Source organism: Equus caballus, chromosome 2 (genome assembly GCF_041296265.1).
Source record: "Equus caballus isolate H_3958 breed thoroughbred chromosome 2, TB-T2T, whole genome shotgun sequence".
Taxonomy (NCBI): Eukaryota; Metazoa; Chordata; class Mammalia; order Perissodactyla; family Equidae; genus Equus; species Equus caballus.
The window spans coordinates 6257131-6282576 of NC_091685.1; the positions used below are offsets into that span (position 1 = coordinate 6257131).

The 25446-nt window shown below is 59.2% G+C and overlaps 1 protein-coding gene across 4 annotated transcripts; it reads right to left on the reverse strand.

The window, feature by feature from the left end:
- Positions 1-201: 201 nt before the first annotated feature.
- On the reverse strand, positions 202-22211 carry PODN (podocan). Of its 4 annotated transcripts, XR_011436345.1 has the most exons (12): positions 22073-22211; positions 15381-15738; positions 14018-14111; positions 12706-12770; positions 10978-11087; positions 9675-9831; positions 9266-9381; positions 8056-8713; positions 4819-4967; positions 3622-3841; positions 1077-1122; positions 202-538 (listed from the first exon to the last, which is right to left on the reverse strand). XR_011436345.1 is itself a non-coding variant. In XM_014737430.3 (11 exons), the coding sequence occupies exons 2-10, from the start codon at positions 15690-15692 to the stop codon at positions 3649-3651; spliced, it is 1854 nt and encodes a 617-aa protein (XP_014592916.2). In that variant the 5' UTR covers positions 15693-15738; positions 22073-22211; the 3' UTR covers positions 202-538; positions 3622-3648. The 4 variants fall into 4 exon arrangements, 3 of the variants coding, with proteins under 3 accessions (XP_014592916.2, XP_023485613.2, XP_014592915.2); XM_014737430.3 differs by lacking the exon at positions 1077-1122; XM_023629845.2 differs by having other exon boundaries at positions 202-1122.
- Between the last annotated feature and the right edge of the window lie 3235 nt (positions 22212-25446).

A 25446-nucleotide genomic window follows, 5' to 3' on the forward strand; every position in this document is an offset into this window, starting at 1 on the left:
ACACACGTCTCCAGGCCTGCATAGCTGCAAATAAACCCATGTCACTGGGCCTCTGCCCGTGGGACTGCTTTGTGGGCCCCGAGAACTGAACTTTGCGCCGACTCCTGCTGGTCTGGACAGGCACAAGGTGCCTGTATCCCGCCCACCCCAGCCAGGCACCCGCCTGGCGCCTGGCAGGAAGCACACACAGACGCGGCCACGGGCTGCCAGACGGGGTAATGCTTTTATATTAGCTTTTCTGTAACAAGAAAAATCAGCTTTGAAGTTTTTATCATTTTGTTTTTCTTAAAAAAGAATAAAAAAACAAAGGCACCCAGAAGTTCCCGCAGGCCCAGAGAGTGGAAGAGGCGTCCCCTGGTGCGGCTGGGCCTTCCTCCTTGCCCAGCCAGCCCCGCCTCACTCATACCACCCAAAGCCCACAGCCACCCCGGAGACTCTGCGGTGGCCTCAGGGGGGCTTGCCCGGGGCATGGCAGGGAGTGGCTGGCTCAGAAGCTGGGGGTAGGGCGGACGGGCCAGGGCAGCAGTCCAGAAGGTTCCTGTCCCGAAAGAGAGAGAAAGGAACAAAAGCCACCTTTTGTGAGTTCCAGGGGGCGCAGGCACCTGGCCACAGAACGCCCAGAGAGAACTCTGTGTCTTCTCCGGGGGATGGACGGACAGCCAGACAGACAGACAGGCAGATAGCTAGCTGTTCTGGTCAGTTCTGGCTGGGGCAAGAGCTGTCGGTGGCATAGGCCTTGTAGGGCTCTTTGCACGTGACTTGTGTGTGTGTGCGTGTGTATAAGTGTGTGCGCGAGCACCCGCGTACGTGTGTCCACAGGGGAGGAGCAGGTGCCCATGTGTGCCAGGGTGGGGTCCGACCCTTCCCGTGTCTGTGTGACTCAGAGGGCATGATGGCGGTGGTGGGCTTGGAGCGACGTGCAGCTGCTGTATGTGTGTTGTGGTGTCTGCGTGTGTCTGGCTGTGGAACGCGCTGCAGGGAGGGCTGAGGATGGGAGGCTGTGGATTCAGCTGTGTCAGGGGCCCTGTGGGTGCAGTGCTGGGTGTGTCTGTGAGCATGGCACAGTGGGCGCTCACAGGGCACAGGCACGTGCTGCAGAACGGGGTCCAGCGGTCCATCATCCTGTAGAACACATGGGAGAGTCAGGGGAGGCCAGGGCCGACCCCAACCCGACCAGCCTGGGGGAAGTGGATTAGAGCTGGGGGGCCCACCTGAGGGGGCTCTGGAAGGACCAGGTGATGGCAGGCAGAAAGGGGAGTTGCCCCTGGGAGCCCAGAGCCAGTGGGCTGCCCTCTGGGAGGTGCTTGTGGAAATGTGGCCAGGCCAGGTGTGAACTGGAGGGCCTCTCCTGGGGCCTCGCTCAACTGACCTGACCATGGCCAATGTCCTCCAGAGGGGACAGACTCTCTCCCAACCCAGGACTCTACAGCTCTCCTCGTGAGGGCCACAGCATCCTCACTGAACGGCCAGTCACTCGTGACACTGACCCCTGGCTCTGCCTGAGACAATGCCTCGAAAGAAGGGGCTCTACCATCTTACCCCAGGCCCCCAGAGTAGAGGAGGGTGACCCTGAGCGTGGCCTCTGGGCTGCCCTCCACACTCGGCTAGCTGTCCCCATGCACATTCTTCTCTATCATCAGCTGGACCCCTCTCCCCAACTCCCTCTCCACCTACCCACCCCATCCTCAACCCCCTTCAGGATCCTCTCTGCCCCAGGCCCTACTTCAGTTCAACATCCTAACATTGGCCCCTCCCACGGCCACCAGCTCTGTGACCTGGCTCTGTAACCCCAGCTCGGTCAGCTTACTCGGATATCCCCTCTTCCCACACCTCTCCTCCTGGCTACTTGCCACCACCGTGCCCACTCTCCAACATCCCCTTCCAGTGGTCCTGCCCACCGACTCCTTCTGTCTGCACCTCCTTCCCTTCCAAGCCGGACCCCCGGGATCCACCACTGCAGCCATTCTCTTGCCAATACACTCAATTTCCTTGTTCCTTGCTCTCCTGTCCCACACACCTGGCCAAAAGCCCAGCCATGGATAGATCCAATTGCCCATCTTCTCCACACCCACCCTGGTCTGCTGAGCACCCCTGCTGCACTGAGGAAACAGAAGGCTGAAGGTATCGGGCTTACATGACTTCATGTCCAGTCACCAAGCCACTAACCTGCCTGTGACTGCAGCCACTCTGTCCTCCGTCCCTCCTGCCACAGTGGAGGGAGCACTCACCCTCCTGCCAAAGCCAGTCCCTCCTACTGTTTCCACCGGGATCCTACACGCGGCTCTCCTCTCTTACACCTTAGCTCCTCCCTCCACACTGGCCCCTCCCCATCGGCGTCCACACCAGCATGCCTTAAAAAGGGCATGATGTGAACCAAGCCCTGTCTGAACTTCATGCCCCCTTCCTGCTCTTACCCTCTCTCATCTCTCCACAGCCAAACTTCTTGACAGAGTTGTCTATGCTCCCTAGATCCACTCGCCTCTGAGGCTGCTCCCAGGAGGTCACAGATGACCTCTGTGTGGATAAATCCAGTCAGCCCTTGGCAGTGCTCAGCTCTACCCACCTCTCAGCAGCATTGGCACAGCTGGTTCTCCCCCTTCTGGGGAAGCCTGTGCATGGATGTGTACCCCTGTGTGCACGGGGCCTGTGTGCATGGGGATGTGTGCATGTATGTACTCGCATGCACACAAGTGTGCACATGCTCTGCATCTGTGAATGCAGCATGGAGTGTGTGCACATGTGCAGTGGTTTCTGTGAGTGCATGCTTTGTGTGTGCATGGTTAGGCATGTGTGGGAGAGCACGGGTACATGTGTGTTGGTGCACTCATGTGCGTGTGCAGGTGCTTGTGGTGCATGTATGTGTAAACACCCTCTGTCCTCTGCTGTCGGCAGCTTTCCTCCCTCCCTCCTGACTGCTGCATCTCACCCCCTCTGCAGGCTCCCTGTGGCCCGGCCATGCAGGAGTACTCATTCCCCCTGGGAGGGCTCACCCAGCCTCCTGTGGCCTCAGGGGCTGTTTCAAGGCTGATAATGCCTGGATATCCATCTCCAGCCCAGACCTCACTCCTGACCTCTAGACCCATACATCCAGCCCACCTCTGGCCAGTTCCCCAAGAAGCCTCCAGGCCCCTCAAACTCAACATTGCCCCACCGAAGCTGCTCCTCTTGGTATTATCATCCAGCTGGAACTCCAGGCTGGAGCTTGGCCTGTCTTCCCCTCACTCCATGTCCCACAGGGCTACTCAGGCCCTCAAGTCTGCCCCGGAGCCCTCTCAGGCCCGTCTGTTCATCTGCACCCTCACTGTCGGCCCCTGTCACCTCTGGCCTAGATCACAGCAGCAGCCTCCCCCCGGCCCACACCCATCCCCCGCTTCCACCATCCCAGCCATTGTGCATGTCCCGGCACAGCACTATCACCCTGGAGAGAGTCCCGGGGCATGGGCCAGCCTCCCGCAGGCTTGCTGTCACAGCCAACCTCTCACTAGGGCCTGGCACATCCCAAGTGCTCCTAATAGGTTTGCAAAATGAACGATGCAGCAGGGGATAGAGGGTGACCTAAACTGGGGTCAGGGACTGGAAACTGGTGAGGAGAGGTGAGTGCGCCCCACACAGACCACCTACCTATGTCAGATCCAGTTCACCCTGTCACTATCGCCTTTCTTCTTCCTCCTCATCCTTATCCTCCTCGTCCTCCTCATCCTCTTCCTCTTCCTCCTTCAACCGGCCCCGGTCCTTGGAAACGTCACCAAACTCAAAGTTGCCTTCTATGTCCAAGACCTGCAGGTGCTTCAGCCTCCGGAAGGCGCTCTCCACCACAGAGCCCACGGCCAGCTTGTTAAACCTGTGCGGCCACCCACGTGGGGTCAATGCCAGGAGCCCAGCCCTCAGAGTCCCCACATGCACCCACCCCAGAAGGTAAAGGGGAGGGAATGGGCATTCCAGGAAGATGGCACAGCAAGCGTCAAAGGCAGGGGCTGAGTGGCACAGCATCTCCTGGAGAGTCCGAGCCGTCCGGTGTGGCCGCAGCATGGGAGGCAAGGCTGACCCTGGGCCTCCCATCCACACAGGGAGGGGAAGGCCTCCCTCTGCATACCGTCTCACCACCATCTGGGAGTGGCGCACACGACTGCTCTGAGCCCGCCCTCTGGCATTAACCCTGAGGCCTGAGGCTCCTGGGCTGCCAGCCGGGAGTCACCTTGGTGCCTGGTGCAGAGTGGCAGGCAGGCAAGGCCAGGACCGAGCTGGGCCAGGGACACTCTTGGGTTATGGGAAGGCAGAGGCCGGGCTCGGATCTCAGGCCCCCTCAACATTCTGTACCTCAGTCCCTTGCAGGAGCCGCGGCACAGCTCACACTCCATCCCAATGTTGCCCAACCCGGGCCTTCTAGGCCATGAAGCCCAGGGAGCATGCATTCTGCCTCTCCCTGATCTGTCTCCTTCTCTCTGATTTGAGCGGGTAGGAGGTGGGGATGTTGGAAAGAACCACCTGGACTCTGCTGTCCGGAAGCTCCTCATCTCCTCAGGGAGCAAGAGACAAACCCCCAGAGCCCAGCGAGGGACTGAACATCTGCTGTCCTGGGTCTGAGTCCCAGGCCCAGTCCAGCCAGCTGTGGACACAGCAGTCACTTGTGCTCTCTGGGCCTCGGCCTTCCCAGCTGTAAACTGGGAAGATGCTCTGTGGGGTCCCTTCCTGCCATGGTAACTTCAATAATGCCCATGTGCGCCACTTGGCTTTGAACGCTGACCTCTACCAGCCAGCTGTTCCCCTGTGCCTCTCAGATCCCGCTAGAGCCGGGGTGGGCCCCAGGCGCCCTCCTACCTGAGAAAGACTCCCTTGAGGTTGGGTGTGGAGTCGAAGGCGTTGGCGGGCACGGAGCTGATCTTGTTGTTCTGCAGGTACAAGTACTCGAGCGACTCGGGGAGCCCCCCGGGGACGTCTGTGAGCTGATTCCCAGCGATGTCCAGCAGCTGCAGGGGTGAGCAGGGACGTCAAAGCACTTCACAGCTTACAAAGCCCCCACCAAGCCCAGCCTATCTAAATCTCACGATAACCCTGGGAGGCGGGGTCTACAACTATCCCCATTTTCCAGAGGGGGAAACAGAGGCTCAGAGGTCTGTCCAAGGCCACACAGCCTGCACAAGGCTGGAACTCAGTGTGCCTGACTCCAAACCCTTGTTCTAATTTGTGTATGTCCTACCCAGCTCCTTCTGCGTTCCTACAGAAATTCACAGCCAAGACGTCTGGGTGTCACAGTCCTTCCTCCATAACACACCTGTCACCCCCATCAGACTAAAGGCCCCAGAAGGGCAGGGGCCCTTCGCCCCACTGGCCCTGAATGAGCAGAGGGGTGAGGAGCTGCATGGGTGGGGCTGCTCATTTGTGGACCTCAGGGGCCATGTGGGCAGGGGCCAGGAGCAAGGGTGCCAGGCCCACAGCGACCCTGGCATGGCAGCCGCCCCAGGCTGGTCAGTCTCAGGGTCATCACATGTCTAGAGTCCAGGAGGCAGGCAGCCAGAGAAATGGGGGTGGGATTCCCAGGGAGGAGAACAAACCTGCTGTGGGCAGGAGACCTGGACTCGCGTGGCCCTGCTCACTGCCCCTCAGGCCATCAGCACACCCTCACGCCAACACACACCTGTGCAGCCACAGTGGGACTCCGCCATCTCTAAGCTCCCTTCCTTACCCCAAAAGCTGGGGCTCACCGTCAGGAAACTGGGGGACGTGAATCCAGAGAGCCAGGCAGGTGGCGTCAAGAATCAAGGGGAACACAAGCTTCACGCACCTTGGGGAGCCTCCCCATCACTTCCCCTAGACAGTGGGGCTCCCTGCTCCCCACTGTGTCCCCTCCACACAGCTCCAGCACATTCCCATTCATTCCAAACTTTCTCAGTGCCCACAGGTGGCAGGGACATGGAATCCACTGAGATGCTGCCTCCACCCTCAGGAAGCCAGGCTGGCAGGGGAGATGAACACCAGATCTGACAATGACAGCTGGTGGAATGGGGCTACGATGACGAAGCTCCGGCAGGGGAGGGGGCCAACCCAGCCTCAGGTCAGGGGAGCAGACAGCAGTCAGCACAGGTGGGGGCTCTAAAGCAGCAGGAGCCGCTGCCTGTAGAAAGATCCAGCAGTGAGAGGAAGAACTCCCTCCACCACCAGACACCCCATCCCTGACTGAACTCATGCAGGCCCAGGAAGGTGTCTAAGCTGCCCATCACTGGTGGCTTCTCTGAGGAGGTAACACCATTGCTGAGTCCTAAGTAAAAGCCCCAGGACGGTGGTGAACCTCCTCCACCTGTCTTATTCCCCACTTAGTCCTCAGTTCTAGAACTGTGTCTGGCACAGGGCGGGGGCTCAGTACAGGCTTGTGGAATGAATGAGTGGCAGGTGTCAACAGAGTGGAGAAGGTCCTGCCAGCAGAGGGGCTGGTATGAGCAAAGCCTGGTGCATCTGGGAAACAGAAGCCCAGCTGGGAGCAGGAGCAGAGCAGGCCTTGGAGGCCGTGGCAAGGATTCTGGTCTGGGTTCTAAGGGCAATGGGGAGCCACGGGAGGGTTCTGGGCAGGAGCGTAAGGTGAGCATGTGTTTTTCAAGACACCCTCCAACTGCATAAGGAGTACAGGAGTGGAGAGCGCCTAGGAAGCTGGGATCCAGGCAAGAAATAGGGGTGACTTGGCTTGGGGTGATGGACAGTCGGCATGGAGAGATGCAGACAGATTGAGAGATGCGATGGTAGAATGGGTAGGGTTTAGGAACAACGGGCCTTGCGGGGTAGACAGCTCGAGAAAGGGATGTCAAGGGCAGTGTCCAGATGTCCTGAGGGCACCTGGGTGGATGTCGCCCCCTTCAGCAAGTTAGGAAATGCAGCAGGAGGAGCAGGTGTGGAGGAGAAGACAGAGGGGCTGGAGTCCCTGGAGCACAGGTCCCTGAGGGATACCCACGAGGGGTGGGCACGGGGCTTGGACCCTGGTGTCTGGCACCAGGCAGGGCTTCTGGGTGAGGAGAGACCCAGCTAACAGCTGACGGCTGTTCCTGCAGGGCCAGCTGCCTCCCCGATTCCCACAGGCTCCACCCTCAGTGCTCTGCCCGCATCCCCCACCCTCACCCTGCCCTGCTCTGGGCCTCTCCTCTGCACTCCACTCAGACATCCCATCCTGACAGCTGCCCCCACAAGCATGTACTGTGAGCCCACCATGCCAGGGCCCTGGGGCCAGCGGTGAACACAACTTTCCAAAATGCCTGCCCTCCTTCTATGGGAAGAGGGGGCTGCACACAAGCAGATGACCTAATGCCCCAGGGAGGAGAGTTATGAAGAAAAACCGAGCAGAGGCAGGTGACATCTGAGCAGAGCCCTGAGAAGGCGGGAGGAGCAAGCCCTGAGAATATCTGGGGAGACAGGCCTGGTAGGGAGCATCCCTGACCTCGCAGCTCAGCCCTGACCCCCAGGTTTCTCTAGTAAAGTGCCCTTTCAGTCCCTCTCTGAGTTGGAAGGTCTCACTTGTAAGCAAAAAGGCTAGATTCCTATGGCCAGGTATCCCACCTGACCCTGCCTGTGGCCGCATCAACCACACTCTGACCAGCCCCCAGATGTCTCCTCCACAGGCTGCTGAGGGTGGCTGCCTCCCCTCCCCTCCCCAAGCCCAGCCTTCTCCAGGCCCCTACTCCTGTGCCTGCAGGTGAGTGAGCTGGACTAGCTCATGCCACCTGAACTGCCCTTGACCCCCAGTCCTCCTGAACCGTGGGCCCCACTACCTGCAGCCATGACCTCCCCGTATCCCCACAGCCCTCCTCAAGCCTGTACCTGCATGTGTGAGCTTGGCCTGGCCACACCAACTGTACTCTGCCCCTCACTCCTGTACCCTGGCATGCCAGCCATACCCTCTGCATGGCCCAGGCCTTCCTCCCCTAAGGCCCAGCCTCCCTAGCGGGTACCTCCCTCAGGGCCCAACTCTCCTGCCCACCCCTCACCCGGGCCCAGCAGATGGGTAGGCTCAGGGTAGCCACACCAGCAGCGCGCCCCCACGGGCATGGCCCTGCCTCCGCCCCTCCCGCTTACCTGCAGCCCGGCCAGGTCGGCCCAGGCGCGGGGCCCCAGGGCCCGGCTGCGCAGCCGGTTGCCGGTGAGGTAGAGCTCCCGCAGCTGGGCCATGCCGGCCAGCGCCCCGCGCGCCAGGGCAGCCAGCTCGTTGCGCTTGACCTTCAGCACGTGCACGTTGCGCGGCAGCCCCGGCGGCAGCGTGTGCAGCCGGTTGCCGGACAGGTCCAGCGAGCGCAGCAGGCGCAGCTTGCGGAAGGCGTCGCGGTGCATCTGCGGGCTGGTGATGCGGTTGTAGCTGAGGTTGAGCTCCTCCAGGAAGTAGGTAGTGGCGAAGTCGTCGCGGCCGATGCCGGTGATCTGATTGTGCAGAATCATGAGGGTGCGCACGCGGCGGGGCAGGCCGCTGGGCACGCGCTCCAGCGCGTTGTTGTACAGGTGCACCGTGTGCAGCCGCTTGAGGCCCTGGAAGGCCCGCGGGTGGATACCGTGTGCGTGCAGCTGGTTGCTGTGCAGCAGCAGGTACTCCAGGCTGCGGATGGGGGTCAGTACGTCCGCGTCCACGCTCTGAATGGCGTTCTTCTCCAGGTGCAGCAGCACCAGGCTGCGCGGCAGCCCCGCTGGCACCCGCGACAGGTTGTTGCTGGACAGATCCAGGTACTCCAGGCTGGAGAGCTTCCTGGGGGGCGCGGGGGTTAAGGCCGTTGGCAGGAGCCCACCTGGCGCTCATTTCCACCATTATTCCCAAGGGAGGTGGCAGGGGCACTGCCTCTAATTCATCCCAGCTCTGCCACTAACTGACTGGGGGACCTCGACCCTCTCCAAGCCTCTCATTGGGTTGATTCAATGATATATTGGTGTAGGAAAGAGCTAGCATGGTTTCCGACACCTAGGGGTTCATTTGAGACCAGTTGTTTAACTAAGGCCTTTTGAGGCTACTGTTGGTCCTAAAAAATGAAAATATATTTGCCTTCAACAAGAATGCTTAAATTTCTATCTTGTACCAAGAATTCTGTCTTGTACACTAGAAGTTTGGCAGACCTGCTCTATACATAGCTCTTATTCTTGGGGACAGAAATGCCAGCAGAGGCACAATCCTCCAAGTTCCTTCTCCAGAGAAGCTGACCAGGGCCAGGCTGGCGAGGGATATGTGCAAGGAGGCCTGCTGGGTGGGCCCTGAGGGGAGCGTCCCAGGTGCCGTGCTCACCCTGCGGGCCAGGTGGGGGCTCACCAGAAGGTCTCGTTGTCCAGGCCCTCGTCTGTCAGGTAGTTGTTCTGCAGGTACAGCTCACGCAGGCTGCTCAGCTCGCTGAAGGCACCTGGTGGGATCTTCTCCAGCTTGTTGTTCTGGAAGGTGGTATGGTGGGGAGGGGAGCATGAGGGACAGCCAAGGGCAGGGGCAGAGCCTGGGGATGAGGTCTGGGGGAGCCTGGGGCAGGGGCCCAGGCCTGGAGCACTCTGGGTGTGGGTCTGATGGCCAGGTGCCCAGGCTTCTGCCTGCTTCTCCGCAGCAGACGCTGTGCCCTCCAGCATGTGCCCCAGGCCTCCCAGCCTCACCACGGTGCCCACGTGGGCCTGGGCTCTTCCCCCACTGAGGGTCCCTGCTGTTTGGGAGCCCCTTCTTGCTCTCTCCCTCCCACCTTGAGATGCAGCTTGTAGAGGGCAGGCGGCAGGTGCTTGGGCACATGGCGCAAGAAGTTGCTGGACAGAATAAGGATCTCGACGTTGCTGGAGCCGTTGAACATGTTGTCTGGCAGCCCGGCGTCCGCCAGCTTGTTGTTGTGCAGGTACACAGACCTGGGGAACGAGGTGCAGGTCCTCACCCACCCAAGCCACCTCCCACCCACCCCCGCACCAGCTCACCTGGTGAGTCTTTAAACCTTGCTCAGGTTGGGCCTGGGGCCCAGGAAGCCCTGGTCCCATTTGAAGAAACTCAGACCTGCCTAATCCAGTCCCTGATAGCAGCCAAGGGGACCAAGGACCCACCAGAGGTTGCCCCACAAGTCAGTGGCAGAAATAGAATTTCCTGACCCCCAGCCCGTGCTCCTCCATATCCTCCAAGGTCCCCAGTCATTCCCTGACTGTTGCAGCCTGTAGTCCCTGCCTGTCAACCCCACACAGCCGGCGCTGAGTTCTGTGGGACTTCCTGAAGATGGGGACTGTCCCTGCCGCCTCTTTGTCCCCGGTGCTCAGCACAGGGCATGGCTCAGAGGAGGTGACCCCTCATTCATTCAGCAAATATGTACTGAGTGCCCTCCGTGCTAGGACTGCTCTAGCCTCTGAAGATATGGCAGTGGACACACCAACAAGGCCCTGCCCTCAGGGAGCTGACATCCTAGAGGAAGAGAAGACAGGAACGAGAGAAATCCATTGAAGATAGAGCTCATTCTTGCTGTATGGCCTCTCTTGGGCCTTAGCCTTCTCATCTGTGGGATGGGACCATGCACAGTGACCCTGGCTCCCCAGGGAGGGTGGAGAGAATTGAGAGAGGTGACAGATTCAGGGACAGAAGTGGCGCCAGAGCCCCCAGCACCACCCTGCCCCGCTCAGCCACCTGTGCTGTGGGGTGGCACTCCTCCCAGAGTGGCTCTCAGTGAGGGACTGGTCTGCCTGTTGGAAGATGCTTCCTTCCCCCAGGGGCTGGGGAGGGGGCAAACGCCCTCACCCAGCTCCCCACAGTTCCGCAGACATCGCCTTCTGTCCTTGCTCCCTGGACTGATTCTTCCTCATCTTTTAGGTCTCAGCCTTCAGATCCAGTGAGCCTGAAGCCCCTGGGCGTCCCTTACCACAGCCGTGAACAAGGGGCTTTGAGCCCGCACTACACAGCACGCCCCTCCTCCAGGGCACGTCTGGGTCCTCTCTGCCTTGCTCAGGGCAGGCAGTCTCTGCCTCAGCTCCTCCCCCTTCCCCAACCTGAGCCCAGGGCCCCCTCTGACCTCTGACCTCAAGTTTGGCTTCTGGCCAAAGGTGAGCCCATAGATCTTGGTGAGATAGTTGGCAGCGAAGTCCACACTGATCAGGGTGTTTGGCAGGAATCGGGGTGCCAAGGTCAGCTGGAAAGGGAAGAGTTGGGGCAGAAAGGCCCATGGAGGGGCAGAGGCCAGCTCAGGGCCCCCCTGCCTGCTGCTCACCTGGGCCCCTTCAACTTTTCTCCCCCTGGAGCCAGAGCTATCTGTCTAAAACGGAAACCCATCCACTGCCCTGGTTACACAGAAACAGAACCTCTACGGCTCCCCCACAACCCTGAGCATGGCATGCAAAGTCCTCTGGCCTGTCCCCTGCCCGGCCTGTCCTCCTGGTCTCTCCCCTCATTGCTCCCCCACACGGCCTCTGTCCGGCCACAGTGAGCACCACGCTTCCTCAGACACAGCCCACAGAGTCCACCCTTCATTCATTCAACGGGAGCCACTGAGTCCACAACATTCCAGGCACGGTTCCAGGAGCTCTCTGGGCATGTCCCGGGGAACGAGGCAGAGAAGTTCCTGCCCCCCAAAAGCTCACATCCTTGTGGAGAAGACAATGAACAAGGACAGTATCCGACAGTGATCACTGTGATGCAGGGGACTCAGACAGGCTGAGACAGAGAGTGACGGGTCAGGCGCTCAGGGAACAGGTGACACTGCAGGTCACCTGCAATGACCTTCACAGATGATGGCCCCATAAATGCCATCTGAGGGGACAGCATCCTTGGCAGCAGGAACAGCGAGTGCAGGCCCTGCGTGGGGGCTGCTGGGAGTGTGAGGGCTGGAGTGGAGTGGGAGCGAGCGAGTGGGGAGATGAGTTAAGAGAGGCAGGCACCCTAGACCATGGGCCTTGGGGGCCACAGAGAAGTGTGGCTCTCATTCTGGGTGGAAGGTGAAGGCGTGAGAGGGTTTTAAGTGGGCCGAAGGGATATAAGGGTAGAAGTGATTTTTAAAGGTCACCCTGGATGCTCCGAGGAGAAGCGGCAGCAAAGGAGGAGGCAGAGGCGTCCGGGTGGGGGACGGCGGACCTGTGCGGGGGAGCTCAGGCCTGCCGTGAGACTGGATGTGGTGAGTGAGGCACTCCCGGATCTGGGCGCAGACCAGTGGGGCTGCAGGTCGTTGGAGACCTTCCATCAGACATCCAGGGCAGACGTCGAGGAGGCAGCAGATCTTTGAGTCTCGGAGGGCTGGAGACTGCCCCTGGATGTGGCCGTGATGGCCTTGATGTGGATGGGCGTCAAAGCTTGGGGGGGGCGGTGTGGCCCTTGAGAGAGTTCAGCAAGAAGGGCTGGGACAGAGCCCTGGGGCACACCAGTATTTTGAGGTTGAACGCCTTGTGCCTTTTCTCACACTGTCCCTTCCACGGCAGTGCCCTCCCCCTCGGGGCCCCTGCCTGAAATCCTGCTACCCTTCATGGCCCTGCTCAAATGCCACCTCCTCCAGGAAGCCCTAAAGTGCCCCATCCCTGTGGGGACGAGCTCTCTCTCTCTTATACTCCCGAAGGCCGTGGCCTCTGTCCTCATTATCTGACCACTCTGATGCCCTGGGTTCCAGTGAAGGGTCTGGGTCTGTCCTCCCAGGGCCACGTCTGAGTAGTAATGGGGACCCAGCAGCCAGCCCAGCAGAGGCCCTGGTGAAAGCTCCCTGAGCTCAGTCCCCGACATTGGGGGCTGGGGCAGCACAGCCCCACCCTGCCGTGGGCCCTCACCTTGTTATTGGCCAGGTACAGGTAATTGAGGTTGGTCAGATGCTCAAACGCCTCCTCTGGGAGCCCTTCAAAGGACAGGCATCGGTCAGAGCCCTGGATGAAGGAGACGCTACAGGGGAGCACACCACCTCTGACCCCCATGCCGCCCCACTTGCCAGGACTGGGAGGGCGCACCCTGTGACAAGAGCCACTCCGATCCCTTCCTAGCCAGTCCCCTCAGGCCTGCCTGGGCCCCCAGCCTTCCCCTTGCTCACAGGGGCCCAAGCTCAGAGGAGCAGCTGGGATGTGTTTGCTGAGCGATGACTGATCCTGCACCTGCTCAGGGCCGCCTGGGCAGGAATGGGTCCCCACAAGACAGCCATGGGGCAGAGGCCCCAGCCTGACCCTTCCCTGCCAGGAAGGAGTACTCGCCTCAGGGGCAGCCCAGAGGGCCAGAGACCCTCTTTATACCTGGCCCCCTGGCAGGACAGGCCTGTGGCCCCTGAGCCTCCCCACCACCTGGCCCACCCCTGCTCCATCTGGCAGATGTAGCGTCAGGACGCGACTGTCACTGGGAGCTGAGCCAGGCTGGCCCTTCTCCAGTCCTGAGGCTCCCAGACCCTCAGATGCTGGGACTTGCCCAAGTATCTAACGAGAGGGAACAGTTACGTAAACTGGGCAGTGTCCCTCCACGGGACGCTCTGCCGCCACTGTGTGCAATGAGGGCCACCCAGAGTTCTCAGCAACAAGAGAAACGCTGCTGAGCGGTTAGAAACAAAGCACTTGCTATAGTGATAATATCCATATCCAATATCTAAGTTCAGCTACGAACCAGAAGACACAGAAGAAAAAGACTGGGTTGGGTGTGGTGGTGGCTGTCCAGTTGTATACACTTACTAGAACTCATCAAACTGGGCGAATCTTATGGTATACAAATTATACCTCAATGAAGCTGCTTTTCAAAAGAATGGAAAGAAATATACCCAAATGTCAGTAGGGATGAACTCCAAGTGGCAGAATTATGAGTGGGTTTTTTCTTCCCCATTTTATTTTCTATATTTCCAGATTTTCTATTATAATCATAAATTATTTTCATCATTAGAAAAAATAACTTTTTAAAATTTGAGGACTCTGATCCTAAAGGCCTCTGCGAGCTGAAGAGTCTGTGACAAGGTGTCTGAGCCCCTCCCCGCTCCGCCCCAGGCCTCAGGCCCCCCTGCCAGCCCAGCCCTCCTCTTTTCCGCATCCCAGGGTCTGCAGGGTGGGGCTCCCCCAGGGGCACCCGGGGCCCCGCCTAGCATCCCGTCCTGTCCTGGGCTCCGGGGCCCCTCACCTCGGGAAGTCAGACGGTTGTTCTGGAGGTTCAGCGTCTCCAGCCGGTGCAGCCGGGAGAGCTCCTCGGGGTAGATCTGCTCCAGCTGGTTGTTCTGTGGGGTGGGGAGGCGGCGTGGGGGAGGGGAGGTGCACAGGGCTCCGGCCCCACGAGAGCCCCACCCCACCCTCAGCCCCAGTCCCGGGAGCTGGTCCCTCTGTTGGGCACCATCCTTGGGATTCTCTCCCCTGGTGGGCAGAGCCTGGGTGCTGGCTCTGAGCCAGGCCTGGATCTGTGCGCTGGAGGCACAGCAGTGACCACAACAGACGTGAGGGTCCTGCCTTCTAGGAGCCCCCCACCACAGAAACACACCCACAGGCATCTGGGCAGTTAACCCGTGGAGGGCCATCTCCCCTCCAGACCTGTTCCCTGCGTGTTCCCACTTGGTGACAGGCATCCCCACACCACCCTCCCCACTCCCCTTGGGATGCTTTAAAAACCTGCGTCAGGTGCCGCCTCCTCCAGAAGCCTTCCTGGATCGGGGGCTGGATTAGGAGGTGCTCCAGGCCTCATAGCACTAGTCCTCCTATCTCTATCTGTTCTCTCTACCAGGTTGTCTCTGCCTCCCCCACAGACTGTGAGGCCTCAAGGGCAGGGCATGTCTGAATCCTCCCACGTGCCTGGCACCCCACCCAGGCCAGGGGTTAGGGCAGGTACTCTGGAGATGCTTTATGAACAGCTGATGAGCAAATGAAACAAGTGCTGTCTTGAGCTTGTCCTTTTCCCTCATAGGCTCCCCCGGACTTGGGTTCCCACCACTGCCAGCCCAGACCCACAGGGTTGTGTGACCATGGGCGGGTCCCTTTCCTCCCCTGGGCCTGACCTCCCCTGGAAATGGGTGTAGCAGCCCCTCCCCTCCCCCAGGGCTACTGGGCCTGGGCAGCATGAGGGTGATGGCGGGTGCACATGTGCTCCCAGAGCCCCCCATCTGGAAAGCCGTGTCTGCTTCCCGAGGTTCCCAAATCTAGCCTGTGCCTCAGCTGGGGAGAGCCCCCGAGCCCTGTATTGGGGTCACTTTGCTCCTCCTCTCCTGGCCTGTGATGGTGTCTGAGGCCCTGACTGTCCACTCGGAGGGTACGCTGCTGGGCTGTGTCATTTTCAGACGGGACCTGACTCCACCCACGGCCTCGGCCCAGACGCCTCCGAGGGAAAGGGAGCGGGTGACAGGACCCGGGGCTCTGTGACGGACACCAGGGGTGCACCTGCCGGGGCCAGACCCCGCAGCTGACCTGCATTTGGGGTAAGCAGCCATGAGTACGGGGGCTCCTGGGCTGGGACCACGAGCGCACGGGCAGCCCCAGCGACCGTCGCGCAGCCGCCTCACCTGCAGGGACAGGTGGTTGGTGTGCTCCGGCAGGTCCCCGGGGAACTCGCGCAGGTCGATGCCGCCACAGTCTACAACACCCTCCTGGGAGCAGGCGCAGTCCCGGGGGCAGTCGATGGTGGCTGGGCCAGGCCCCGGCTCCTCGGGGCTCAGGACCAGCACCGGCTCCTCCTCCGCGAACTCGTTCTCTTCAGGGCTCCGGCTGTGGGCGTCACTTCGTCCAAACACGGGGGCCCTCACTGCCAGCCCAGGGCCCAGCTGCAGCTGCGGGGGCAGCAGCAGCAGGAGCAGCAGTGCCCTGCTCCGCGCCATGGTGCCTGCGGGCCGAGGCAGCCCGCCTTCGCGCCAGCGACCTCACCTGTCAGGCACAGTGGGACAAGGCTGGGGCTCACGGAAGCCAGAGTGGGCCCCCGGCACAAGGCAGAGCCCATTCTGACCCTGTCTTCAGCACTACCTGCTCTGCTGAGCCCTCCTTCCCTTGCACCACCCCGTCAGGGCTGCCCCCCCTGGAGCAGGGGTTGGGTAAGCTGAAGCCCTATCTGCAGGCAGGTCTGCGGAACCTCCCACAGCCCTTACCAGGCCCGGCCCCCAGGAATCTGTGCCCCACTTCACAGAAGGGAAAGCTGAGGCCCAGGAAGAACTGTGACTGGCAAGGCTTGGCCTGGACGTTGCTGAGCTCCCGCTGCCTGGAGACAGGCAGTGCTGTGAGCAGCCACAGGCCATGGCGGGCCAGCACCAGCAGGGTGCGTCCCAGCTCTTCAGCTCGTCATTCCAGGATCTTCAGCACTTGGCCTGCCTCTCTTCCAACTCCCCCAGCCCCCTGCCCCAGTTATACGGGTCTGTTTAGTGGTTTCTCACTCGAGGCCTTTGCACATGCTGTTCCTTCTCCCTGGAATGCCCTCCCTCTCTCTTGTGCAATCAGCAGCTTCTCTAAGAACCAACTCCAGCGTTGCGTCCCCTGGGAAGACTCAAATGCCCCAGGGCCCTCCGTCACTATGTTCCCCCAGGCTTGGCATGGGTTGGGTTGGGTTGGGAATACGTGAAGGTGTCGTTCTCCCACATGGGGCTGTGAGCCACTCTCTGTGTCTGGCATCAGTGAATGGAGCTGCTGCCACCCCAGGACCTCCCAAGTCACCCTCCTGGTGTTCACACCCTCAGCTGCCCTCGCCGGGCCCTGCTGTGTTCACATGACCCCTGCCACCTGCAGGAGACCACTCCCTAGCATGGTCCCTGGGGCAGTAGAGACAGGAGGTATGGGGGTGGCCTCAGGCCATTGAGGAAGATGCTGGAGTTCCATCATCCCACAGCCCATGGGCCTAGCTTGGCTCAGGCTGGTCCCTGGAGTTCTCTTTACAGGGACTCACTTAGAAAATGTCTCTGTGGGCGATAACTTGTGACAGGCAATAGGTCAGGTGCACTGACTCTGGAGTCCCATAGACCCCTGTTCGAGTCCTCCTCCACCACTTAGTGGCTCTGACCTCGCTGAGCCTCAGTTTCCTCATCTTACAACACAGATAATATGTCTAAACTCAGCTTCTGTGAAGAGCCAGCAAGATGACAGATGCAAAGCACCTGGTGCTGTTAGGTGACGAACTGCCACTGTCACTGCCGCCATCAGGAACGCAGGTGCCCAGCCAGGGGCCAGGCCCGGCACGCCCGCTCCTCAGTCTGAGCCTCTCCCTCCATTACATTGGGGACAAAACCTGCAGAGCCGTTAGCAGGGTCTCACAAGACGCGGGGCCTGGGAGGCTGGGTAAACCGGGAGCCCGACGATGGCACTGAGGTCTGGTTAGGCAGGCAGCTCTGGCTTCCAGCTGTGTGGCTTTGGGCAAGTTTTGTGACCTTCTAAACCTCAGCTTCCTCACCTGTCCCTGGGGTGGTAACAGAGCCGTCCTAACGGGGAGACTGAGAGTCAGTGGGATGCACGTACTGCACACAGTAAGTGCTCAGTAAGTGTCAGCTCCTCCTAATCTCTGATTGGTGGGCATTGCTCATGTCCCAGCCACAGCCCTGCCCGCTCCAGACCCCCTGCTTCTTCCCCCGCCCTTGACTGGATCCTGCTGTGCTTTTCGCTCCAGCCCCAGGCTCGCCTCCTCCCAGGAGCTGTGTAGACTCCAGCCTCCTGTGGATGTCTGCTGTGGCATTTCACACCATTTTGCTTTGCTCCTTGGCTCAGCCAGCTCTCCGAGGTGAGGCCCCATCTGCCCCTGGCCCTGTGCTGGGCACAGGGGGATACAGGTGAGGTGGGGAAGATCCCTGCCGTCAGTCTGGAGGGGCCGGCAGACCCCAGTACAGTAACCTCTGCCCCCTAGACTGGGTGAGCCCTGTAAAAGGGGTCCCGAGGAGCACGGGGCCCCAAAGGGAAAGGGGAAAGCAGAGGGGAGAGAAGAGGGCCAGCAGTCAGGCTGGCTTCACCCTATAGGTCTGCAGGCCTAGGCAGCCTGGGGCCCCGGCACCCACCTGGCAGAGCACCAGAGAGCCCAGCACACAAACGGCTCTGGCTCCAGGGAGCCGTGAGCAGCAGTGGGAGATGGAGCCTGCAGCCTGGCCCTAAGCCCCCTACCCTGCCGCCCCCCATCCACTGACCAAGTGGGCAATAAACCCTCAGCCAGTCTATGGCACATTATGACCCCCCAGGCAGCTCAGCAGCCTGCAGCCCCTGGGGCCTCCAGCGTTAGACCAGAGCCCCCGCCCCACCTTCTGTCTGACCCCTCCCAGATCGGGACTCTGGGAGGCGGAGTGTAGGCCCAGGCCCAGGCCCAGGCCCCAAATTCAGGGCAGGAGGCCAGGGAGAAGGGTCCTCCCCGCATATCCTGTGCACTCACTGCCTGGCTGTTTTTTCTCCCTCACCTTCAGTTTTGTATCTGTAAAGATCTGTAAACTGTATCTGTAAAAATAATTTATATTAACATTATAAACCATATTGAAAATATCATCATTGCCACTTTATAGATGAAGCAGCTGAGGCCCTAGTGGGCCTGGCCAATCCCGCTTAACAGCTGTGAAGCAGCAAAGCCGAGCTCCCGGCTCAGGCTTAACCACAATGCTGTGGGGCCCACCCCAGGGCCAAGCACAGCCGGACACTGAGGACCCAACAGACCACCAGGGCTCCTGCCCTTAAGAAGCTCACACCTGCACTGTCTAATGCGGTGGCCACACGTGGCTACTGAACACTTGCAATGTGGCTAGTCTAAACTGAGAGGTGCTGTAAGTGTAAACTGTAGTGTACGTGGATTTTAAAGACTTTGTACCAAAAAGAATGTAAAATATCTTATTAATATTAATCTCATAAAACCTCATTTTTATATTGATTACATGATAATATTTTGAATATATTGAGTTAAATAAATTATTAACGTTAATTTTACCTGTTTTGTTATACATTTTTAATGTGGCTTCTAGAAAATTTTCCATTATATATGTGGCTTGCCTTTGTGGCTCACATTATATTTCTATTGGAGAGCGCTGGTCTATATATTATGTGTAAATTGAGTATTATAATCCCAGTGTCATCAGAGGTGTGATGGAGGGAAGCTAGTCCAGAGGGGCCCAGAGGAGGCCTAACCTTGCCTGGGGCCAAGAAGGCTTCCCAGAAGAAGTGATGCTTTATCTAGCCAGGAAGGATGAGGATCAGGCAAAAGAGAAAGAGTGATACAAGCAAGAGATTCTGCATGTGCAAAGGCCCTGGGGCAAGGGAGCCCATGTCGCGACCTCTACAAAGCTCACTAGAGTGTCTGGTGGGGGTTGGGGACTGAGAGTGATGCAAGTGGGTAGTGGCCGCAAGTCCAGGCCAAGAAGGGACTTGAAAACCAGGTTAGGGAGAGTGACCCTTACCTTAGGGGAGATGAGGAACTGTCGAAGAGCAGGAGTGTGGAATAGGCAGGTTTATGGATGGACCAGTGGGAGCTCTCAGAGGCTGTGCAATGGTGCGGGCAAGGGCTAAGAGGCCTGGTCGGGGCAGAGGAGGTGGTGCTGGGCTGCAGGGTTGGAGAGGAGGAGGTGGATCCACAGGAAAGGGAGGAAGAACAGACAAGGCTTGGAGAGTGGTGGCCCCAGTGCCACGTCCCTCTTTTCCCAGCTTGCCCAGCCCCCTCAGGATCCTGGGCAGCTCCGGCTCCTCCATCTAGTTGCTGTGTGACCTTGGCCACATCACTGACCCATCTGAGTCTCAATTTATTTGTTCTTCTAAGAATGTTGAGCAAGATAAGCACCCGAGTCCCCTTCTCTGTGCCCAGCCATGTGTGTGGAAGAACGGAGGAGAGAGCAGACCCCTGGTCTCTGGAAGGCCCGAAAGTGAGGACAGCAAATGCTGGGCGAGAGGAGCAGCTCTGTGTGCAGTGAGCTCTTCCTCACGTGGAGAGCTTTAGTGAGGGAAGTACAACCCTGACTGCTGTGTGAGCCTGGACGAGTCACTTCACTGCTCTGAGCCTCTGTTCACTAGTCCAAGCAATGGAGATGGGAGCTCCTCACGATGATAAAGCGAAATGGCGTGCCTCACTGATGCTGCCAGCCAGCACATGTGACATACACGGGGTTACTGTTATTCAGGCAGTACCCGGGACCCACTGCCTCCTGGCCCCCACGCCAGGGAACCAAACCTCAAGGCCCTGAAGGGCTTTCGGCAGGACTAGAAGGAAGGAAGGGAGACTCAAATCAGGAGGCTGATCTTCAGCCCCCAGCACTTTCCTCCTCCTCCACTCAAATTCAGTAAAAATCTGCTAATCACCTGCTCCATGCTGCGCCCCGAACAGCTGCACGTTACTGACTCTAACAGAAATCTCAAGACCAGAGTCAGTCTCCCATTCTGCAGAGGAGGAAACTCAGGCGCGAAGGGGCTCCCACTGCTGCCCATCCCCGGCCAACTCCTCCCCAGACGCCTCTGCTCCTCGAGCTGCTGCTGCCCCTTGGCTGGGTTCGGGAGTTCCTCGTGCTCCCACAGCACCCCTGGCCCACTGCACCCTTCAAGGCTCAGCGGAGCCTTCCCTGACTCCCCAGGCAAGGACTGGGTGCTCAGGAAATGAAGGGATGAACTTGTGAACGGCAGAGTTGGAAAAGATCTGCAACATTATCTGGTCAGACTCCCTCAGTTTACAGATTAGCATTGAAGGGTGAGGCCAGCACTAGAATTTGTGTCTTCTGACTCTTACCCAGAGCCTTGAGCTGGTCTTGAAGGCTGAGTAGGAGTTCTCCAGGTGGACCAAGGGGAGGAAAGGCACTCCAGGCAGAGAGAGGGCATGAGCAAAGGCACAGTGTGAGGATGAAGGAAGCAAGAGGTGTGTTTAAGGAAGGGCAGCCAGGGGATGCAAGTCCAAGTCCCCAAGGGCATTAGCTACTACCCTAAGGAGTTGATGATAAGGAGCCATTGAGGGTTCCAGGCAGATCATGGTTAGAGCTCTTATATATGACTCTACCCGACTCTTATATATGACTCTCTAAAGGTGCCACAATCAGTCACGCCCTCCCCAAGATTCAGACAGAAGAGACAAAGTATGCTCCCACAAGATCTCATGAAAACACTCATGTGAATCTGACATTTCTTGCACTCTAGGCTAGAGTACTGGGCCCTGAGCCCTAAAAGGGGACAAGACCACCCAGGGGCTCTCCTGGTTCACACCAGCGGTGCCTCTTCTAGCCGGGTGGACCATAGCTTCCCTTTGCCTGGCCGGCCCGGAGTCCAAGGGCAGCACTCGGGGTGCGTGGGCCTGAATAGTGCCGTGATGCACTCCAGGAGCCGGGCGCGCATCCCTCTGCGCCTCCCGGACGGAACGGTCCGCGCCGCACGCACGCTGGTGCCTGCTCCTCTCCTGCAGTTCCAGCTGCACCTGCCTCCCACCCCCGCCCCCCAGCCCCGGAGGCCGCCAGGAGCTTGCCGCCGCCGCCACCTCCTCTTCCACCTGACGGCGCATCAGGTATTCCGACGCCACGATCTGGTCCCCCGCCCCAGGCTGGGCTGGCTGTTCAGGGACCTGCACCCTGGGGCTTCCGCCGCATTAGCGGGAAGGCGACGACCTCGCGGCCCCCACTGCCGCCCCTTCCCCAGTTCAGCTGTCCCAGCGGGGAGGCAGCCGCGTAGACAGATAGACGGACACCTGGCCGCCAGCTGAGAGCTCTGGCCCAGTGTGCGCGGCGCTGGGCCGGGGAGCCGAGCCCCGAGCGGGTTGGGCGGTGGACGCGCGGGCCCCGCCTCACCTGTCCGCGCGCCCCGCGGCAGAGCTCTGCCTCTCTCTTGGCCACAGTTTCTCTGTCCGCAAAGAGGTCGAAGGGCGGACTAACTGGGGAGAGCTGACGTGGAAAGACACGGGCATTCTCTGCGCCCGGGCTCCAAGTACAGGGATCCACGCGCCTCCCCAGTTCCACCTGCCCCCCACATTCCCTGTCGCCCGCCCGCGTCCTTCCACTCCCCCCTCCCATCCGCCCTCAGATTCTTTCCAGATGTGCGCAGCGGGAGGGGCCCGGGGGCTGGAACCAGCCTCCGGCCAGAGAGGAGAAAAGGCCCCTGCCGGTCCCGATCGCCTGGGGGCCGCACCCCCGAGGGAGAGCCCTGCAGCCGCGCCCCCGGGGCAGGGCTGCGACTGAGGGGGCGCCCTGCGGCGGCCCTGCCCCGGGCGGCTGCGGGGGACCCCGGCACCAGGCGGGGAGGTCTGAGTCCGCCGCCCAGTTCGCCCGGCCCCCCGGCCGCCCGCTCCCGGTACCTGCTGCGCCCCGTGCCTCGCCCGCCGGCCGCCCGCGCTCTCCCGAGTCTCGGCTGCGCTCCGCGGGCGCGGGCTCCTTCCATTCGAGTCGAGCCGTGCGCTCGGCGACGCAAGTTTTGTTGTGGGTTTTCTCCTCCCCGCCTCTCCCCCGCCCCCGCCCCGCGTGCATCGGCTGGACGGCGGCCTCCGGACACAGGCGGCGGGTCCCCAGGCGCGGGGCGGCGAGGGCCTGCCCCCTCCCCGCGTTGGACTTGGCCGGGCCCCACTTCCCGGGAGGCAGAGCCGCCGCACCGACCCTCTCCCCGTCTCCGCCCTGGCGGGCCCGCCGTACCACGCCTCCCCCCGTACCCCCACCCCAGGAGGCCGCGAAGGCGGGCGGTCTAGCCCGCAACGCTTCCTAGTTCCCAGCCTTCCGCTGTGGAACTGCACCCCTGGCGGCCCCAGCACCTGAGAGGAGGGCGCGGGAGACGGCCCCTTCGACCAAGCGCCTCTGAGCTCAGCGTCTTCCTCATGACAGAGGGTTTTGCATCCGCTCCAGACACGAGTACCTTTCCGTTCACCCTCCCACCCTGGGGTCCCAGGCTGTGGCTAACAGGGCCGCCAGCCAAGACCCTGCGGGGCCCCTTCCCGGAAAAGTTCCCCGCCTTCCCCACTCCCCTATCCCCACGTAGGCTCTGGGCCCACAGCCTGGTGAGCCTTGAAGGGCGGTAAATTAGGCTGGGAATAGGGTGCATGCAGACCCCAGTCGCAGGGGGACAAGGGGCTGAGCAGTGAGCCCTCGCTGCCCGCTATGGCTCCCAGGAGCTGAAACCGTTTCCAAGTAAAGGAGCATTAACTACCAGCAGCTGAAGCAACACTGGTTAGCGCCAGGGGCTTTGGCGGCCGGGCGCAGTGGGGTTGGGTTTAGGTGGTACTTGGCACCTCCACTGCCGCACAAGGCTCTCCCCCATACCTGCTCAGGCCTGTGGGCAGGGCAGCCACAGCCACCTCACCTGGCTGCCCTCCCGCTGGGGAGGGAGAAGGAGAAATAACTCAAACTTGGGACCACTTGCTCAACCTAAATTGCCAAGGCCCTGAATGAATGAATGGCTTATGTGAGGGCTGCAGACCACTCGCTTCTGCCGCTGCATCCTGATTGTACCACATGCCTTACTCCCTAATCTTCACAACCCTACAAGAGAACTGCTGCCCCATTCACAGGTGAGGAGACAGCCTGAGAAAGGACGGGTGGTCCAGCAACTGAGTAAAACGGCCACGCTGACCCTTCCCCACGGCCCAAGTCCTCTCCCTGGTGGAAAGAGGCAGGGGCGTGGAGCAGGCAAGTGCAGAGCCTGCATTTGAACCCAGGACTGTTTCCATTACATCAATAACTCAAGAACTTAGCAAGAATGGGAACGGGAAATATTTTGCCTTCTTTGGTCTCAGATTCCAGTTCTTTGTGAGCTCCAACTTATGAGAGTTGCTATGATTCACAGGACTGGACAGGGGCCAACACAGAGATGCATCCCTGTCTCCTCAACATGGAGCCCAGATTCGAGGGGAGCTAGAACAAGTCTACTGGCTTGAATACCCATGAGCTAAAGAAAATCTTCTAGAAGGGCAATGAGAGCCATACTCAGCACATACTGAGTGCCTACTAAGTGCCAGGCACCATGTTAAATCCTTACACATCTTAATCGAGCCTGTGGGGAAGGTTCTCTGCTCCCTGTCACTGCTGGGGCCAGCCACAGGGCAATGCCCGTCCCCAGAGACACAGGCTGTTCTTCGGAATGCCACACCAGTGCCCACACGTGCTCTGCAGCTGCCCCGTGCTGCAGACACAAGCTCAAGTCACCTGTGTGAAGTACACTATGGAGGAAGGTCTTGGAGCGTCACTGGTGGGAAATGGAGGCAATCCTGGTGCTCTGGAAGCAAATCCTCTAACTTTCAGAAGGGCTGCAAAAGCTGAGTTGAGTTTGAAATTGAGGTTTCCTGAATCTAGTTGGGCTGCTTCGGCTCCTTCCTGCTGCCCCTCAATTTTAGCTCCTGTTTAGTATTACTGTAGTGATGGTGTCAAGTACAAGCTCTGGACTGAGCCTTAGGGTCAAACAGAGAGAGAAATCGTACAAAGAACAATGACGGAAACGACGGAAAAACTACAGGCCAAGTCAGGCACAGAAAAAGTCTCCAGGCTCCTGCAACATCCCACACAAGCTCTTTATTGGTGGACTTTTCTGGCTGTATATTATGTTGTTCATCTCTTTCCCCCTCTGCATTGTAAACCCTCCAGGGCAAGCATCTCATCTCATCTTCTAGAAGGTCCCTTTCTAGCCCTAAAATACCATCATTGTAGTAGGCAGAAGGAACCCCCAAAGACGCCCATCCCTAATCCTTAGAGCCTGTGAATATGTTAAATTACCTGGCAAAAGGGACTGTGCAGACATAATTAAGGCTGTGGACCTTAAAATAGGCAGAGTACCCTGACTTACCCAGGTGGGCCCAATCATCCGAGCTCTTAAAACTGAGAACGTTCTCTGCTGGAGGTAGGAAAGACGAGGCAGAATGGGAGGCAGGTTTGCAATGTGAGGACTCAACTAACTTTAAAGATGAAGGGAAGGCAGGCAGTCTCTAGAAGCTGAGAACAGCTTCTACTGTGGGATCGGTCCACCAGCAGCATGGGACTGACGCATCTTGAGTGAGCACGGAAGCAGGTTCTCCCCCAGGGCCTCTGGAGAGGAGCCCAGGGCAGCCCACACCTTGACTCCGGCCTCATGAGACCTGGAGGAGAGGAGCCAGGTGAACCCACCCAGCCTTCCGAGCTAGAGAACTGTGAGAGAATACGTTTGTCGAGTTAAGCCACTAAGTTTGTGGTAATATGTTATGGCAGCGATAGAAGATGAATACAAACATTAATAACTATAACCAGTCCATGATACAACCGTTCCAACTCCCAGAGTCGTCTCCTACGCTGCAGCTACCATTCTGTGGATTTAAGCTGAATGAAAAATGGACTTAAAAAAGACAAAAATAAACGAAAAACTCAAGTTGCTTTCACACTATGAAAACTACAAACTTCTGAATACTCATTTCTTTCTGTTTCTTCCAAAGATATATAGTAAGTCATGGAACAAGTCAGGGTATAAACAAGTAATATAATAAAGATATCGTCTTCTTTTTGACACATAGGAGAAAAAAATTTTTGATAAATGGCAAAAGGAGAAATCTTCAAAAGAGTGGCTTTCCATGAAATATTTTGTGCCATTCAGCTGCTCTGAGCCACTGTTAAGGTCCATCTTCCTGGTGAAATGCCCAGTTTCATCAGCTTGGTTTAGGGACCCTGTGGTCGGAGCTTCCAGGCCACTCATGACCAATATTTATTGTCAGGAAGTTCAACT

Coding starts and splice junctions, on each gene's coding strand:
- PODN (XM_014737430.3), bottom strand. CDS start 15,692: ATGGCGCGGAGCAGGGCACTGCTGCTCCTGCTGCTGCTGCCCCCGCAG. Junction 4,968..8,055: donor CCGACCTGGCCGGGCTGCAG/GTAAGCGGGAGG, acceptor TCACCCCTGCAG/CTGCTGGACATCGCTGGGAA. Junction 3,842..4,818: donor CTCAAGGGAGTCTTTCTCAG/GTAGGAGGGCGC, acceptor GTGGCCGCACAG/GTTTAACAAGCTGGCCGTGG.